We start from the raw sequence: 16,814 nt of genomic DNA, 5'->3' as shown, positions 1-16,814 counted from the left end.
GTGTGAGGAATGAATGAGTCATCACCCGGGTGGCTCCTTCCCTGCTTCCCAGTGTCACCCACTGGTGACATTTCCTGCAGCCTATCCCTTCTGCCAAAATTAAGGGGGGGGAGGGGGGGCAGCCCAAAGCGTTGTTGCAAAGAGGCTCTGAGGTCTGACCCATGTGCTTTGTCCAGGACCATGTGCATGTGGCACCCAGGCCACCACTGCCAGCTGCATGGTAACTTCACTGCTGGTGCCAGTGGGGTCAGCAAAACTGGGGTTTGCTGGGGCTTCCAGCACAGCAGCACCTTGTGGGGACAACAGGTAGATTCTGATACTTTTTAAAAAAGATTTTTATTGGAAAAGAAAAAAAAAACGTTTTCCAAAAGGAGTGAGAGCTCCCACCTAGCACTGGTGTTGGCATGGCAAAGGCAGAGGGGCTGCAGCTCCAGCATGGACACACAAGGTTGGAAGTGACAGAAAGGAGATGCAGTTGCTTCTCAGGGTGGTGGTTGTGTTTTCCTCAACTGCTGCAGTAAGTCATGCTCCAGCCAAAGGGATGCTGGAATAAACCCCCTGAGGTGAGAGCGGTCTTCGAGTGAGAAAACTTGAGTGATGGGGTTACTCGGGCATTCAACACCCAGCCCTTCCCTCTAGCACTGGTATCTGGTGGAGGAGCGAGGAGGCTCCTGGGCTTGCAAAAGGATGTGCTAAAGGCACCTCATTTGTGCTGGAGGGTGGAAAAATGTGTGTTCCATCCCAGCTCTCCGAGCACATCCCAGTGAACCCCAACACCAGCTGAGGGGAGGTGAGCAGGATGCACTGGCAGTGGCCATGGGGCAGCAAGGATGGAGGCAGCCTATCCTGCAGGATGGGTGGGTTTGCTCTCTACAACACTAATGATTAGAACAAGGCATCTCAGTGAAAGAGGAGGTCATGGAAAGGAGTAAGGACAGGAGGAGGAAGACTGTAGTGTGGGCCAGCTGCAGCTGGACATCCAGTCCTGTATGCACCATGTCGAGGGACCGATAAGGATGCTGGCTTCCTGTTCTAGTCCTTCCCCTTGCCCTTCTTTGCTGCATTCAAGAAGCACAGGAGACAAGAGTTAGTGCATCTGCTGGCAGCTCATGGTGCCCCAGACACTGCTGTGGTAGAAACGTAGCCAGCATGGCTGCCTGGGCATGGCGCAGTGGCTGCATCCCTGCAGGCAGCCTCCCACCATGCCAAACCATGTTTTGCACCAGTCCAAGTGAGGAGAGCAGGGAATCCCCATCCCACCAAAGATGGCAGTGGTTTGTGGGGAGACCAAGGTTATTCCTAGTAGCACCTGCATCCCACCCAGCCAGCAGATGGACTTCGCAGTGCAAAGGAAAGAGCATCCTATGTAATCCCCCACACCACCAGCAAAGTGCAACCCCAACAGGCCAAGGTACGCCTGAAAAACCCCCGCCCAAGGTTGCAACAGGACCCTTCTGGGGACAGGAGTGGTGGGAACTGACCTTTGGACTTCGACTTGATCTTGGAAGAGCAAGGCTTGGTCACATAGACAATCTCCTCACACTGGGCATTGTACAGGGCTTTCTTCAGGATGCCGGAGCGAGTCTTCAGGCCTGTCTGAGCACTACAGCCTCCCCAGCTCTCAAACTTGTACTTGCAGTCGGCTGGATGAGAGGGGAGAGGCATCAGAATTGGCCAGGAGCCCCAGTCACCCAGCACAGGGTGGTCCTCAACCATCCCACCTCCATGTACCCACCTCCAAATTTCTTCTTCCAGTTGCAGGGGATCTTGCACTTGAGCTTTTTACTCTCATCTTTGCAAGTTCCCTCACGGTAGCCCAGGCCACAGTCCTTACTGTTGGGAACACAGGGTCCCCAGCGCCAGTCCTCACACTTGGAGCCATCCTTCTTTGCCTTTTCTGCATGGAAAAGTGGAGTGGGTGCTCTCTGTAGGCACAGGGGAGCATACCCCACTCTGCCCCCTGCCCCACTTGGCCCCTGCCCCAGGCTGCCCCTCACCTTTCTTGTTCTTGCCAGCCTCAGCAGTGGCAGACACCAGGATCAGCAGCAGGAGGAGGAGGAGGCCCCGGACCTGCATCCTGCCTGTGGAGGAAGGAGAGGGTGAGGTGGGTTGGAGGATGGGGTGCAATGTGGTGTCGAGGGGGGGCATGGTGGGCTGTAGGCAGCCTGTGTGGGAGTAAGACAGCAGCTGCCTCCATTGCACACACCCTACGTGTGTGTGCACACCCCTGTGCCCTGCTTGTTGCCACCCAGTAGAATATGTTCATTAATTGCAACAGGAAGGTTAATTGTGTACCTCAACAACTGCCTCCCACCAGGGAGCTGCAGGGCTGAGAGATTGTTCCCACCCCTGCAGCCCCCCTATTGCCCTGCCTGTGGTTGAAATGTTCTCCATGGGGACCCCTGCAGCCCACACAGCATCTGGGGAAGGGCCTACATCTGGCTGCCAGTTGCCAGCCCTTACACCCCGTATTTCTCTGTGGATTCTTTAGCCATGACCCAGCAGGCTGCTGACCCATACCAAAGAGCATTGGGGCTGGGGAGCACAGCTCCCATAGTACCTTACTCTGGTTCTAGAGGATGCCAGGGAGAAGGAAAAAAGCCCAGAAAAAACAAACCTGCTGCCATGAGGGGTCTGAGAGTTAAATCAGTGGATTAAACACCAAAAAAAGCATCCACAGTGTGGGAGCTCTTTGGAGGGATGGAGTGGGAGTGCTGAGCCCACTGCCCACACCACCTGTGCATGCAGGGGGTGTGCAGGAGTGCACACACCTGGGAGCAGGTTTGGGACAAGGGTGCATACACATAAGGATTTGGCTCTGGGGACCATGCCCTGTCCCCCTGCCCTGGTGGCCTTGGACCATGTGACGGCTCTCCCCTGGCTGCCACCATGAGACTCTGTGGGATGTTGCTGCCAACTAGGGTCCCAGATCCTGCTCTCAGTGGGAACAGGAGTGCAGGCATGCAGAGCCAGCATTTCAAATTGGGGGACCCCTTCCCTGCTCCCCCAAAGCCTTTTAAGATGCCACCCATATCTGTGTGGCAGCAATCATCCAGAAACTACATGGCACCTGCCCCGGCTCTGTGATGGACTTCGCAGAACTGGGCTGTAGAGGACAGGATGAACTGCAAGCCACAGAGGACATCAATGCAGGGATGAGCCTGGGGTCAGTGTTTGCTCCCTCCCCTGGGCTCCCTGGGCAGCATGCCAGAGAGAGCAGCATCCCACATTATTCAGGCTCCAGTGCACTCACCTTTCATGCATCTGCCGCCAAGCTGCCGGCTTCGCTCTGCATTGAACTGTCACAGGGAATTACACAGACCGGCTGGCTGAGGGCACAGCTGTGGGGGTGAGATCTGCCTTCCCCCTCACCCAGCCCGGCTGGGAGCCATCCTGCCGAGCACAGCACGGCTCAGCTCTGTTCCCACCCATCTGCCTTCAAAGGGGACAAGGGCTTAGCACAGATGGGCTGCTTACAGATGACAAGGCTGGAGCTGAGCTGACTTAGAGACATGGCTGTCCCTCTTTCTGCAGCAGCCCTTACGGCGTAGCACCTCTGACATCCACATTATTCACAGCATCCCCCTGGTTTCAGGTGCTCTGTAAACTTCTCCCATCCTTTGCTGCAGAGCATTCCCCTGTGCTCCTTGCACCTACCTCCCAGCCCAGCACCTTCTGCTCAGGCACTTCTGACATGGCCTTCAAGCCCCCAGGGCAGATAGCCCCAGCTGCTGTGCTCACCCCTGCCTTGCCTCCAGGCACGAGACTCCCTCTGTTTGCCATGGGTGCAGTGGGGCCCTGCCCTTGTGTACACAGGGATGTGAGAAGGATGCCCTCTGAGGGGCTGACCAGCTACAGCCCCAGGGACCCCTGAATCTGCTCCCAGGCTCGGCCCAGCACATCACATTCCCCAGGCAAAGGTCTGCAGGGACCTTCAGTCATGGCTCATCCTAAAGCATTCATAAGGGAAAGGGAGTACGGTTTTCCAACTGGTTTTCCAAACAGTCGGGCAAATGAGCTGTTCCTGGCTGGGCTGACAGCACCTTCAGGCACGCTCGCACAGCTGTGCTCCTCCTGCATCCCTGTGGGGCCCTGGCTTCTCTCCTCCTTAGATGCTGGCTGGCTCACACATAGCATTTGTCTCTCCCGGGAATGGGCTTGCATGAACAGAGCAGCCTGGAGCCTGACCACATCTTGGCAGTCCCTGTTCTCCATTCCCCCTCCTCTAGCTGCCCAGGGTTTTTATAATCTAGGATCAGCTTTAAAAAGAAAAATAAAATCACCTGTTGAAGCTGAAGCAGAGCTCAAATACCCACTACTGCAAATGGGAAAGCTTGGACCCCTCTCCGGACACCATTCAGGGCCAGGTAGTGCTACCGACTTCTCCTAATGCGGGCCACAGGTCCTCCCCAGTTCCTGACCCCTCAATGGTGTCCCCATGCGCTCCTGAGAACAGGGCGGTGGCTGGGCTGGCACCCCCCTCACAGCCCCTTTTCCAGTAGTGGGACCTCTCGGCTCGGCTTCTCTCGGCTCAAGTTGCAGCTGGCTCTGGCAGTGGTGGGCGCAGGACTGCTGTCCTCCCTCCGCAGGCTGAGCTGCTTCCCAGCCTCCGGGCAGGGAGCCCGGCACTCGAGGAGCCCAGCGCTGGGGAAGCCCATGGCGTGGAGTGCCAAGCACCGCGACAGCAGGAAGTTCCCTGCTGCCAGGGAGACCGAGCATGTCCCCGTGAGTCAAGGCGTTAGCACCACCGGGAGGCTTTCCTAGAGGTGCTGAGAGAAGCAGAGCCGGGGGCTGTGGGGCTTTCTGTCAGGCGGCCTCACCTTCCCCTCGCAGGGAGGAGAAGGTGCTCCAAGGGAAAAGAGTTCTGCCCCTGCACTGGGGGCAGAGAGGGGAGCAGGCAGCACCCTTTCACACCTCTGCCCTCTGCTCCCTCCTCAGGGAGGATGCTGTGCCGTGAGCCCCGTACAGCCTCTTTCCCTCGCCCTCCGGAGAGGCGGGCGGCGGTCGAGCCCCGCTCCGGGCCAGCTCCCCTGGCTCCAATCGGAGGATCTCCACCAGCTGAGTCCTCCCCGAACCAGTTTGGGGTGCTTCCCCAGAGGAGTATGGGGTAGGATACCGGGCCATTGCCTCAACCCGTCTGCTCTCCAGGAGCCCTGACTCCCTACCAAACTCCATCCTTCTGCACCTCCAGGCTCTTCCCTGGCTCCTCTCAGGCGAGCCCGCACCGGGGGGGTCGCCGCCCCCGGTCTCCCGGCACCTATCGCCCTTTTCTGCAGCTCCTCCCCAGCCAGAGCCTGTCCCCCACCCCGGCAAAGCCCCTTCCCACTCCGGAGAGCCCTCAGCCTGGGTGACTGCCGCCTCCCCGGGGAGGTGACGGGAGGTCGCCGCTCGCCTCGCCCGGGGCGCCCATCGCCGTGGTGTGGGGCGGGCGGTGCCGCCGTGCACGGGGCCCTGGAGCGGGGGCCCGACCCGAGAACTGTGGGCGGGGGGCCGCACTCACCTGCGGAGCGGAGCGGAGCGGAGCGGAGCGGAGCTGCTGCCTTTGTGTGGCGGCCGCGTGCGGAGCCCCGCGCGGCGCACAGCGGCCCCTGACGTCGGGCTCGGCTGGCAGCAAAAAGGTGGGTTTTTAGCCCAAAACTTTTCGCAAGCTCCTCCTCTGCCCCCCGGCAGGCACAAAGGCAGGGCGGCGGAGGGGCGGCCCGGGGGCAGGCTGGCCCCTCGGCCGGCGGGGCGGGGGCAGCGCGGGCCGGCGGCGGGGCCCCTCGGCCGGGGGTGAGCTGGGCCCGAGGGGCGTCAGGTTCCGCGGGGCACGGCCCCTGTCCCTTGTCCCCTCTCATCTTCCTGCGGTGCTCTCCAACCCGCACCCGCGGCGCCGTGCCAGGGAAGCTGTGCGGGTTCAGCTGACCACGCACCCCAGCATCACCGAGTGGCCGAAGGGTGCACAGCTTAACAGCCGGGCAGGGTCTCCCCTGGGGGCTGCTGCTCTGAGTTTCGCTGGAAGCCGGCTCCGGGGGCACTCCTGGGGCTCGGTGGAGTGAAGGGAACCACCGCGTGTCTCCACCAGTTCCATGGATGCCTCCTTCTCCGTCAAGGGCTCTGGCGTCAATGGACCGACCTTTCATGATCTCTGCCCTTTTCACCCTTCTCTGTTTGCTCTGCCCCTCGTGGGAAGTTAGCAGGAAAAGGGGCACTTGCTCAGCACCCAGAGCAGTACATCACTTACCTGCTGTCCCAAGCATCTCCCCAGTTCCATCCCTTGTGACCTGCCTGCCTGTCCCCAGCTCAGCCATGTGGCAGCCCTTCTCCTTGGACCAAGCAGCGGTATCAGACTTCTGGTGGGGGATGAAAAGGACCTTGCAGATGTGACTGCTCCCTTTCCCCCCACCCACCACCTTTTCTTGGTACATGAGCAAGGCAGTAGCCAAGTCAATTCCCTTTTGGAATTAGCAGCCAGAAAGGAGAGTGTCATGCCAGAAAAATGGGGCTGTGGTGGGGAATGGAGCCGTTTTTCCACCTCTTACCCTGGAAGAAGTCTGCTGAGAGCAGGGCTGCCACAGGTGGGGTTGCAGGGCAGGGCAGAGGGGTGGCTGTTTTTTATGAGCTGCTTCAAAACCAGGAATCACTTTCCAAGAGATTGCCACATTTAATTCCCACTCTGCCAGCAGTTTCCTGAACATCTGCAGAGGTTTTGAGGAGAGCTGGCAAATGTGGGAACAGGTCACCTCCCCTTTCTGCTGCACACATAGCAACAGGTACTGCTGTGTGGTAAGGGATCTGGAGATGCCAGGCTGTACATTTGAGTCCAGGATGCAGAAATGGATCCTGATAGCTGGGCAGGTGGCAAAGCCAATAGCCTCCCCCCATTGCTGGGCCTTTGCACTAAAGCTGAAGAAAGCTGCTGAGACAAACTTCAATGTAAAAAAGGATCTAGGTGTGCATCAGGTTTGCATGTCTGAAGTATGGGACTGTGATGAGCAAACCAGGGACTGTAGAACTGTTAAAGAACTACATGTGGAGCGAGCACCGCTGCTTCTCTTCAGCTATTTCAGGCCACGAGCTGAAGATCTCGCTGGAGTCCCCAGGGCACAGCAGCATAAGGTATGGCAAAGCCCTGTGCAAATTTTCATTCCTTCCAGGAGATCAGGAGACAAGTCCTGGCTGTGTGAGAGAGCAGAGATGCATTGGTGCACATCACTCTCAGCAGTGGCTGCTTGGTCCCTATGGACTCTTTCTGAGGGACGTGGGGGAAATGGCTCCTTCCCCAGCTCAAACAAGCAGCAGAAGGCTGTGTTTGCAGAAAGGGGCCTCATACCAAGGAAAGGAGGAAAAAGAGGGAGTGTGACCAACCCAGATGCATTTCCCTGCAATTGGTTAACTCGAGCTTTTTACCTCTAAAAATGTCACAAGCTAATTCATGGCATGTCAGCTCTGCATTTTCCATCTCTGGTCAAAGCCTGGTCCTTGGGAAACTGGTACTGGATGTTGCAGCAGTGCCAGTGCAGGAACACAGCCATGCATGGGAGAGGAACGACCTTTTCCTTGTTGAGGTGTGTGGCAGGTAATCATTAACAGGGCCACACTGCTGTCACCCCAGCTCCGCTAAGCTGGGGCTGAATTTGCATGGCTTTCTCCAGCCTGCACACGTGCACCTGGTGCCTACACCCCCAGGTGTGCTTCCATCCCACAGGAGGGCAGACAGACCTCCAAACCTCCAGCACCTAACTGAAAAGGAGAAAGAGGGGATGCCAACACCCTTTGGAGAGAAGGGTAGGACTTTGCCCCAAAGGTACACTGCCCCTTTCCCAACACTCCTCATCAGAGTGATCACATAGTGGGACTGCTTCTCTTCCTCACTGTATATTTGACACTGGGGCAGCTGGAAGACTCTTATTACCGTGGTTACTGACAGCCCTCCCTGCCGAGATGTGGGGCAAGTCCCAGCATGCCGGGGTCTGGGCACTGAAGTAGAGAGGGTCCCCTCCTCCCAGCTGCATGTACACCTGGTCCCTGGGGAGGCCGGGACAAGTTGGTGTGCCTTACACCTGCTACAGATCCTCACTGTTAGCTCTGGGCAGGAACTGAAGGTTGAAGACCATGAAAGAGAGGCACAATGGCAGTGGAAGAGACAATGCAGGCAGGGAAGGAGGCTGCTTCTCCGGGCAGAGAGGGGCTGGCAGGAGTGCAGTCAAACTGCCCTCAGAAATCTGAGTTTAAGGTATGCATATAGCTCCTCATCACCCAGCACCTCCATCACCGGCATGCCCTCAGCCACTGCCATTACCTCCTTTTTCTAAGGAAACTCCACAGGAGAGAAGTGTGTTGGCCACAGTCATGCTTACGAGTCTGAGGCTGGAAGCAGAAGTGTCCCTAATCCTTGCTTTTGTAATCAGCGCGCAGTCCTTCCACCAGAGCAGCAGAGATAATCCCTGCCCTCAGTGCTCAAGAAGCAGAAGCCCAAGACTCCCTGCTGGAGCTGGGAATGAATAGGAAGAGCCCCCGCCAGGCTCATCTCCTGCAGAGCAGCATGGCTGGGGACAGCTCACCACAAAAAAAGGCCAACAAACATTTTGAAACTGGAGGCTGGATGCTGCTGTAGTACCCACTGACAGCTGTGGCAGCTGCTGGGGCTGGTGCCTTTGCCCCAAGGAGGAATAGCAGGCTGCCAGCTCCTGACTCACACTTCCAAGGCCTTCTGGATCACTTGGGAAGGCAGTGCACTTTCTCCCTTTCTGACATTACACTGAGCACTGAGGTATAACACAGGACAAGGACCCCATATCTAGCAACAGTCCCAGAAGGATGCTGTGCTGGGAAGAGAACAAGGACGTGGGCCAGCAGGGAACTCCTAGAAGTACCCCAAATTTGGATGGAGGCAGATGCCTTGGGTTCCAACCTTGCTTGTGCGACACGGCATCTGTTGTGCAGTACCCGCTGCAATCTTGCGGATGCAGCAGGAGACAGGAACTAAAACATCAATCTCTTTATTTCAATGGCAAGAAACAACAACATCCAAACAGTCAAAGTTGAAAAGCAATGGGAACACAGGCTCGTGCCAGGCCCTGGGCCTGCTAGAGCCAGCACCCTCACATAGTTACAAAAATACAATCCTACAACAGCGTCTAAGAAACACAGACCCAGGTATTGCACAGAACCCCTGCCCTCAGGGGGCAGGGTGACCAACACCCCCTCCTTCTTCACCAAAATATAAGCAGGCTTGGAATTGCACAGCAACTCAGCTCACGCGTGCATGGAGGGGCCAGGCAGGGAGGGGAACAGTGTGTCTCTCAACTACCTGTACAAACACTGTAAGGGAGATAGGGGGAAACTGAGGCTCTAAATGCCTCTGGGCCAAGTTGGGCATCCTGTCTGGAGCAGCAGTGGCGTGGACCTCTGAGATGACAGTGCCTTGTCTGTCAGTGGCCTGGCAGCAGTGCTAATGAGAACTCCAGGCACTGCTGGAATGTCCCAGCTCTCAATGCATTAGGACGCTATCATGAGTAATTGCCAATACTGCCACTGGCCCCTGGGCACCCTGCACAGCCCTGCGCCTCCCCAGTACAGCGACCCCCATCCTTCAAGGGAACCCTGCTTCTGGCCAAAGAGTCTGAAGGGTATTCTGGTTTCCTGGAGTATCCTCATACCCTTTTCTTGGGAGTAGGAGGGATTCAAATGGTGCCACCCAGCACTACCAATGGGCCCAGCTGGGTATGAGTGCAGAGGGACTGCACAGACCACACACGGTGGCAGCAGCATCCTCTCCTGGAGCCAAGCTGTGAACAGCAACCCCCTTCACAGCCACTGCCCAACCAAAAGTGCCAAGCAGGTCTGCTAGGCTCAGAGCCATCAGCTTTCCTCCTCTGTAGGCACCTCCTGGTCTCAGAGACTCAGTTCTGCAAAAGCCTTGCTGAAGGCCTCTGCATCAAGCACTCACGGCATCCACAGGGGAGATGGGTTGTGGTGGCTCAGGCACCATGGCAGGTGGTAGGTGAAATTCCATCCATTGCAGGCATGACTCAGGGCTAGGAGCCCTGATGGTTCCTGTGAATCCAAATCCCTCTTTCTGCTAAAACTGGAGAGGGTGAGCTGGTGGTCTGCCCAGGTGGGTTGTGTCTCGGCTGGGTGAACTCTCAAGTTTTCCCTGCAAAGCATTGTGCCCAGTTTGGGGAATAGCAGGAGTCAGACTAAAAGGATGCATGTTGCCAGGTTGGGGGGCATCCCAACCTGGATGGGGGATCCCTGAGAGCAGCACTGACCCCAGCACTGCCCATCCAGCCCCATGCAAAGTCTACCATTGAGGGAGAAACTGAAGCAGGGAGGGCAGCTGAATCCAAGTCAGCATTTGGGAAATATAACCAGCTTCACCGCTGCCACTGCCACTGCCACTCACAGATGAGTGCAGCTCTCCACCATCCTGCAGCGGGCTCACAAAGAGATGCCCAGCAGAGTGGGTGTGCAAACAGTCCCACCCAGCCCTGTGGAGGGAAGCGTGGTGGGAGGGCTTGGTAGCCTTCCTCCATGCCATCCCAGCCCCGAGTCAGACTGCTGACTGAGCACTAAAGGCCAATCAGGAGGGCACCTGCTGCCCTACTTCCAGTTGCACCAGTCCCAGATGCTCCAAGGAAAGGCTGGGTGCACCAGTGACTTCCCTCCTGCTGCAGAAGGCTCTGGGTAGAGCAACACAGAGACCTGGTGCAGCCCCAGGAGGGAGAAGGCAGGGCCAGTAAGTTGTGGTGCTTCCTTTGGGGCAAAGTCTGAGACTCACGGCCTCTGCTGTCTGTCCATGCAGCCTGTGCCTCCCATAGCTGTGCCAGACAGGAGAGGAGGAACAGGACACAGACCTAGCCAAGCACTGCCAGCGGAGAGGGGCTGAACAATGGTGTCCCACAAGGATCATAGGTAGGAGCCTGTGGAGGGGGCACTGGCATGGCTCCCATGAACCAGGGTGACTGGGGGCTTCAGCCTGGCCCACCCCAACATGGCTGGGGGATAGAGCCCATCTAGAGCAGGGAATGTGGTGAATGAGAGGTGAAGGGGTGGACACACAAAGAATCAGGCTTCAAGTCTGAAATACCCATTGTCCTCATAAACAGAGTCCCAGCCCAGCCTGGGGTAGAGCTCTGCTGTATCCATCTCCAGGGACCAGGTTGACATCTGGGGAGGGTTGGGCCAGATACAGCTCTGCCAGTTGGCATTGTCCTCTTCTCATCCTGCATGAGCTGGCTTGGGCTAAGGCACGCCAAGCACTACACAGCTGTCTCCTGGTCCTCCCGCTGGATCATCTGGTAGTGCTGTCGGTTCTCGAGGTAGGCAGCTAAGTCGGGGTCATTGGCTTTCTCAGCACGGTGCTTCGGGGTGTCTCCCTGCACAGGGGAGGCAAGGAGTCAAGAGTGCCAAGCACTGCCTGAATGCTGCTTTGGCACCCAAAGGCATCCCCATTCCCCCATGGGGCTGGGTCCAGCAGAGCCTGCAGCCAAACTCCAAGGCAGGTAGCAGCCCATGTGTTCACCATGGGATGAAAGCGTGCTCCTGAGGAGCCTGACTATTGCAGGCCTGGAAGCTGTCCCCTGAAGGGCCATCAGCTCTAGGCATGGGCTAGGACACCACTGACCCTGGGAGTTACCCAAGTTACCCAAGAGGAGACAAAGGGTGGTCCCCATGACCTGCTCTTCCCCTGTGCTGCTCTTTCCCTGTGCAGGCGGGAAAGGGTGCGGAATGAGGGGTATGTCTGGGGAATGCCCTGGAATACCAACCCCCCTTCCCTCACAGCCTAGCTAGCGCTCCAGCTCCCGGAGGAGGATCACATTTCACCAGCTTATTGCAGCCATCTGGATTGTGTCCACTAATGAACTCCTGCACTCCATAAAAAGCAAATCTGTTAACAGCTCCCAGCTCTGTCTCCTCTCCCCCTTCCCTCCCCCTGCTCCTTGCTCCTCCTCTCCAAGTGCCCAGGCTCTGCTGTGCCACTGAGAAAGGCCACAAAAACCTGGCGCTCTGCCGCTGCCATTGAAAACCAGCCCTGGAAGGGATACCCATCCTGTCCAGCTCATCCCCTGGTGCACAGCAGGGCAGAGGCAGCTGCAGTAGCGTGCCGGGGCCTCCAGAGCAGCCCGCAGCCGTATTTCTCCATCAGGAACAATGGTCAGACATGCAGAGCCCTCCGCTGGGCCTGGATGTGGCTGTGCACAAAAGCCCACCCGTGTGTGGCTGCAGAGAGGTATCATGCACCAAGAAATCTCCCTGGCATGTGCATCCCAAGACTGGACACACCCCATGATCCTGCACACACCCCCCGGCAGCCACACCATCAGGGGATGGAGACCACTCTGTGCTTTGGTGCTGGGTCTCCTTGAGGGCCTCCTCCCCACATCTCCTGAATGCAATCACTCATTTAACAGAGGAGGAATTGAGCTTCTTTCCTGTTCCCCTGCAGAAGCCCCTCTGCATCACTGCCTGCCTGCAGCCTGAAACCGGAGCTGCCAGGGCCTCCCTGCCTGGCTGGGCTGAGGCACGACAACTGATAAGGCTCAGCCTCCCTCACCTCTGCAGGGAGTGGGATCAGTCTGCTCCAAACTCGTGCTACAGGTCTGCCGTTGGGGCTCCTAATGAGGTGGATCCTGCCTGTGCAGGCAGGCTGTGACCCGGAGCCCATGAAAGGTCAGTGCAGCAGCACAGAGGGGTCCCCAGGCAGCCACAAACCTGACATGCATTTGCACAGGCACGTGCAAACCCATTCCCTGGGGGGGCACATGCCTGAGCAAGGCTCCCTTTTGTGCTGGGAGGCTGGGGGCTGTTCCCCTCCTTCAGGCAAATGAGGGGGCTGGGGACAGAGAGGGGCCATGCCTCTTGAACTGCCCTCTCCTCTTGCCTCTGCCAGCTGAGTCTCCAATCAGGCCAGTCCCACTCTGGGCACTGTGCAAGACCTAAGCCTTAGACAGGAACAAGGAAGAGATGGGGAGCCAGAGATTATCTGTACAGCTGGCAAACAGGGATGTGCGTTGTCTAAATTGAACCCCAAGCTCCACCAGCACCAGCACCCATCAAATGGGCGCCTAACCAGCGTCCCAGACCCACAGATTGCACCTTCTTGGCTTGTTCTACATCACCTCTGCTACAGCCCATCACTACAAGCCTCCACCAGACAGACCTGACCACATCCTCTCTGCCATATGCCAGCCCCAGGAACCTCCTGTATCAAAATATGGCCCCAAGCCCTCCCCTTTTGCAGCTCCTCTGCCAGGGCTGGCACAATTCCCTGACACTAAGGCACAGCTCAATTAACTCGGCATGTGAGGGAATGTCCTGCCACTGCCTGCTCCTGCTCCCCGCAGGCCAGCTTCACCCGCCAAGAGGAGCTCCCAGATCCCCCATCATGACCGCCTGTGGGGGAGAGTGGGGGGAGTCCTGCAGCTGGGAGTGAACTTTCAAGGAGAATGTCCTTGCTCTGACCCCTGAGAGTGGGAAGGGGGAGACAGGGATGAGACATTCCAGCCCCTTGCCTCTAATTTAATAAAACAACAGGGAGAGAAGCACCAGGAGAAGAGGGATTTAACCCCTCTGCAGCTGGGCTCTACTGGGCAAGCAGGGGTGCTCCATGTCAGCTCCTCTCTGACTGGCAAGCACCCCCACCCAAAACACTCCTGCTCTGCTCTCCAGCTGGCTCTGCTCCTTGCCAGCCCTCTGGTCACCCCAGAAAGCCCCACTGCCACTGCTCCCACTGTCACCTGCAGGTCTGTCTTCATAAGCGAAGCCCCGGCCTCCACGATGTAGTGGCAGATAGTGCGCTGGCGTAAGGCTGCAGCCTGGTGCAAGCTGGTTTCACCGCTGAGGAGGAGAAAGCGGGAGATGTGAGATGTCCCCCTGAACAGGGACAAGCAGCACATGCAGGTGGCAGCGAGGGACAGCAATTCAGCAGCAGCAGCAGGAGCTGATGGTGAGTTGTGTGTTTGTCCAGGCTGCCCTGGCAGAGGAGGGGATGCTACTCAGGGGCAGTCTGTCCAAAATGGACTGGGAATCATGGCTGGCAATTATAGCAAGGGCAACTGAAGTGTCCCTGTGACTGGTCACTTCGCAGAGGGTCTGGCCAACAGGTAATGCAAGTCAGGCAGCAACTTACTTCTCCTCCTCTGTGGCATCAAGGATTTCTGAAGGAGCTGTGGAAAGAAAGAGTGCAGGTGAGTGAGACCCAGCTCCAGGGCAGAGACAGACCTGTCTGCTCCATGGTCACAGTCTGCATCATTCCACAGGGGCTGCTATTTTCATGCTGCCTGCACAAGTCCTGGCTCCAAAGAACTCAGGTCAGCAATGGCATCTAAGCCCAGCTGATCCCAGGAAAGAAGAATTGATTGTGGACTTGCTACAGAGAAATATCTAAATAAAAATAAAGAGGTCTGTATTTAAGTGGGAACTGCCAAAAACAACAGGTCAGCTGCCCTGAAGGCAGAAGCAGGACACTGAGAAATGTTTCCCAGAGACATGCTGGTCCCTGCCAGGATGCAGCAACAGCCATGAGGGTACCCCAGTACTGGCAGACAGATGCCAGGAAAAACCCATACACCAGAAGGATGATGTAGCAAACCCAGAAGGAAGGGATCTAAGCCCAGGAGCACTCTGTCCGAGCAGAGGGATCTTTTTTGGCTGCCAGGCTCCTTTGCTAAGCTCCAGCTCACCATTCTCGATGATGTATTTGACGATGTCCTTGCTTCCTGATTTGACAGCATGGTGGAGGACAGTCTGGCCTGAGGAGTCTCGCACCATCAGGTCTCTTCCAGCTTGGTGCAGCTCTTGGAACTACAGGATTGTCAGATTGCTCAGGATGAGTTGCATTTCCCAGCTCCAAGCCCCAAGCCCCAGCATTATGTGCCTGAAGTGCCTGACAGGTTGTGTGGATACTTGGGGCTGGTGGGGAGCTTTGTCCAGCTCAGCCATGCTACCAAGTCCCTTCCCTTCGTGTGCCCCAGGAGAGGAACCAGGGCTTCTTGCCAGAAGCCTGCCTGGTTTCCAGCCACCACTCCTGAAGGAAGGCCCTTGACAGGAGTTGCTCCAGGGCAACTGGGGAGCATGGCCGGCAGGGCTTCTCTTAGCCCAAGGGGCACACCAGCCCACAAGCCTGCCTTGGCTGCTCGAGCACCTACCTTGCTGAAGTTGCCGCTCTTGGCAGCTTCTATCAGAAGGTCATCTGCAAAGAGAGATGTGTCAGGGTCAGAAAAGTCAATCTGTAACACTGCTTATCTAATCCTGGAAACAAGAGTTGGGCACCAGAGGTGTGGAGCAGGAGCACAAGCTTCTCCAGGCCAGACCCCTTGGTCAGACTGCATTTACATGGCTCCTCCACCTTCAGGAATGTAAGGAACAAGCCAGGAGAAAGAAGGAGACACTGTGTAGCTAGGGGTGAAGCCAGACCTCAGCCCCAGGGAGGCGCATGTACAGGGGGAGTAGTCTCTGCCCTTGGGCAGGGTAACTTGTGATGGAAGTGGGGAGCAGGTCTCCTGGGCATCAGCCAGCGGCCAAGACGCCTCTCACCAATGACTCACTCACACTTCCAGGCTCCGATCAAGCTTCAGGAAACTCTTTCCATTTGTTCAGCTTGGTGAGGCCCCTGATCTAGTGTTCCCACCTCCCCAGGGAGAGGCAGAGACAGCCTCTCAACCCAGTCCACAGCGCTCAGCTCTGCAGGTGGGGGATTAACCCCTTGCCACATGATTTCCCGCACGGTGGAGCCAGGAAGGCGCCTGGCTGGGCCACTCCACAAATCACTGTCAGGTCTCTTGTGCTCACCTCTGGGTCACCCGCCCTCAGGGCTCCATGTTTCAGGACACATGGAGCAACAGGGCTCCTGCCCGCTCACCAGTTAAAGGATAGGCCAAAAAACCATGGCAGGAAAACAAAACAGTGCAGCCTGAGAGGGGGTATGACCAGGGGTAGGACTCGACTCACCTTTATGTGGGAGGCAGCGCTCTGGCTCAGTGCTGGAAGGGAAGAAGAAAAGGTGTAACTAACCCTGCCAGTCCTGGCAGCAGATGGCCCTAATGGGCATGCCACCATTAGAGGGATGGAGAAACATTCCTGTGGCACTCCTCCTTGCCTGATCTGCATTCTTCCCCATTCCCACTCCCATTTCTACTGCTGCTCCTAGCACCATTGCTCATCCATACTCAACACTGCCCTTAGTTGGGCTGAAAGACACCCATGCCCTTTGCCCCGTGGGCCAGGTGCTGGAGCTTGACCCCATGGCTGAGCCACCTGCTGATGCCCCACTGCTTAGGGCAGTGCTGGCAGAGGAACAAGGAAAAGAGGATGGCATCTCATCCCTTGGTCTAACTCAACACTGAATTCCTGCTTACTTCCAGGGAGCTCCCCTGTAATCTGGCCCAGGGATCAATGCTGTGAAGCCAACCCTATCTCTCCCATCACTGCCCATTCTTCCTGAGACCCAGCACCCCCACTCCAGACTCACCTGAGGGCAGGAGAGGAGGGTGGAGAGGAGGAAGAGGAGGGGAATGCAAAATGGTGCCCAGGGGGTGTGGCAGATGAGTCCACGAGGTCGGGCATGGCAGGAGAAGTGCTCACGGTCTGAGTGACCACTAGCTCTGGGTCCAGCACATAGAGCTCATCCTGAGAGATCTCTGTCACATAGTTGAGGTGCTCCTGAAAGACACAAGTAAGGACATACTTAGAAGCAAGACCTACTTCTGCAAAACTCCATCCCCTCATATCCCAATGGGTGGGTTTGTAGCCCACCCATTTGCTCAGCAGAGCAATGGTGGCTTGAACAGTCTTGTGCCTGGGAGCCTTTGCATCTCTCCTTGTTCTTTTCA

General features: G+C 57.1%; 2 protein-coding genes across 14 annotated transcripts in view; both read right to left on the bottom strand.

Annotated features, from left to right (window-relative positions):
- Positions 1-317: 317 nt before the first annotated feature.
- MDK (midkine) lies at positions 318-5,608 on the bottom strand. Of its 3 annotated transcripts, none has more exons than XM_039553086.1 (5): positions 5,514-5,608; positions 1,998-2,084; positions 1,736-1,897; positions 1,482-1,643; positions 318-1,058 (listed from the first exon to the last, which is right to left on the bottom strand). In XM_039553086.1, exons 2-5 carry the CDS (start codon positions 2,074-2,076, stop codon positions 1,033-1,035), a joined length of 429 nt encoding a protein of 142 aa, XP_039409020.1. In that variant the 5' UTR covers positions 2,077-2,084; positions 5,514-5,608; the 3' UTR covers positions 318-1,032. The 3 variants fall into 3 exon arrangements, with proteins under 3 accessions (XP_039409020.1, XP_039409019.1, XP_039409018.1); XM_039553085.1 differs by having other exon boundaries at positions 1,998-2,081; positions 5,501-5,606; XM_039553084.1 differs by having other exon boundaries at positions 5,509-5,586.
- A 3,357-nt stretch (positions 5,609-8,965) lies between these two features.
- DGKZ (diacylglycerol kinase zeta) overlaps positions 8,966-16,814 on the bottom strand; it is a 55,000-nt gene continuing 47,151 nt past the window's right edge. For 10 of the 11 annotated variants that reach the window (XM_019281765.3, XM_010413349.4, XM_039551744.1 and 7 more), the window contains 7 exons: positions 16,454-16,644; positions 15,934-15,965; positions 15,132-15,175; positions 14,667-14,787; positions 14,114-14,150; positions 13,722-13,821; positions 8,966-11,360 (listed from right to left, as the gene is read on the bottom strand). In XM_019281765.3, coding sequence (XP_019137310.1) covers positions 11,244-11,360; positions 13,722-13,821; positions 14,114-14,150; positions 14,667-14,787; positions 15,132-15,175; positions 15,934-15,965; positions 16,454-16,644 — 642 coding nt within the window. In that variant the 3' untranslated portion in view covers positions 8,966-11,243. The remainder of the gene's footprint in view (positions 11,361-13,721; positions 13,822-14,113; positions 14,151-14,666; positions 14,788-15,131; positions 15,176-15,933; positions 15,966-16,453; positions 16,645-16,814) is intronic. The other variant, XM_039551740.1, reaches the window with a different exon arrangement.

This window comes from Corvus cornix, chromosome 5 (genome assembly GCF_000738735.6).
Source record: "Corvus cornix cornix isolate S_Up_H32 chromosome 5, ASM73873v5, whole genome shotgun sequence".
Taxonomy (NCBI): Eukaryota; Metazoa; Chordata; class Aves; order Passeriformes; family Corvidae; genus Corvus; species Corvus cornix.
This window is presented reverse-complemented; position numbering and strand designations above follow the sequence as displayed.

Bases quoted from the DNA above. Each gene is read 5' to 3' on its own strand.
- MDK (XM_039553086.1), bottom strand. From the start codon at position 2,076: ATGCAGGTCCGGGGCCTCCTCCTCCTCCTGCTGCTGATCCTGGTGTCT. The intron at 1,898-1,997 runs GTGAGGGGCAGC...TTTTCCATGCAG, and splicing joins GGCTGGCAAGAACAAGAAAG to AAAAGGCAAAGAAGGATGGC. The intron at 1,059-1,481 runs GTCAGTTCCCAC...TCTTGAATGCAG, and splicing joins GATCAAGTCGAAGTCCAAAG to CAAAGAAGGGCAAGGGGAAG.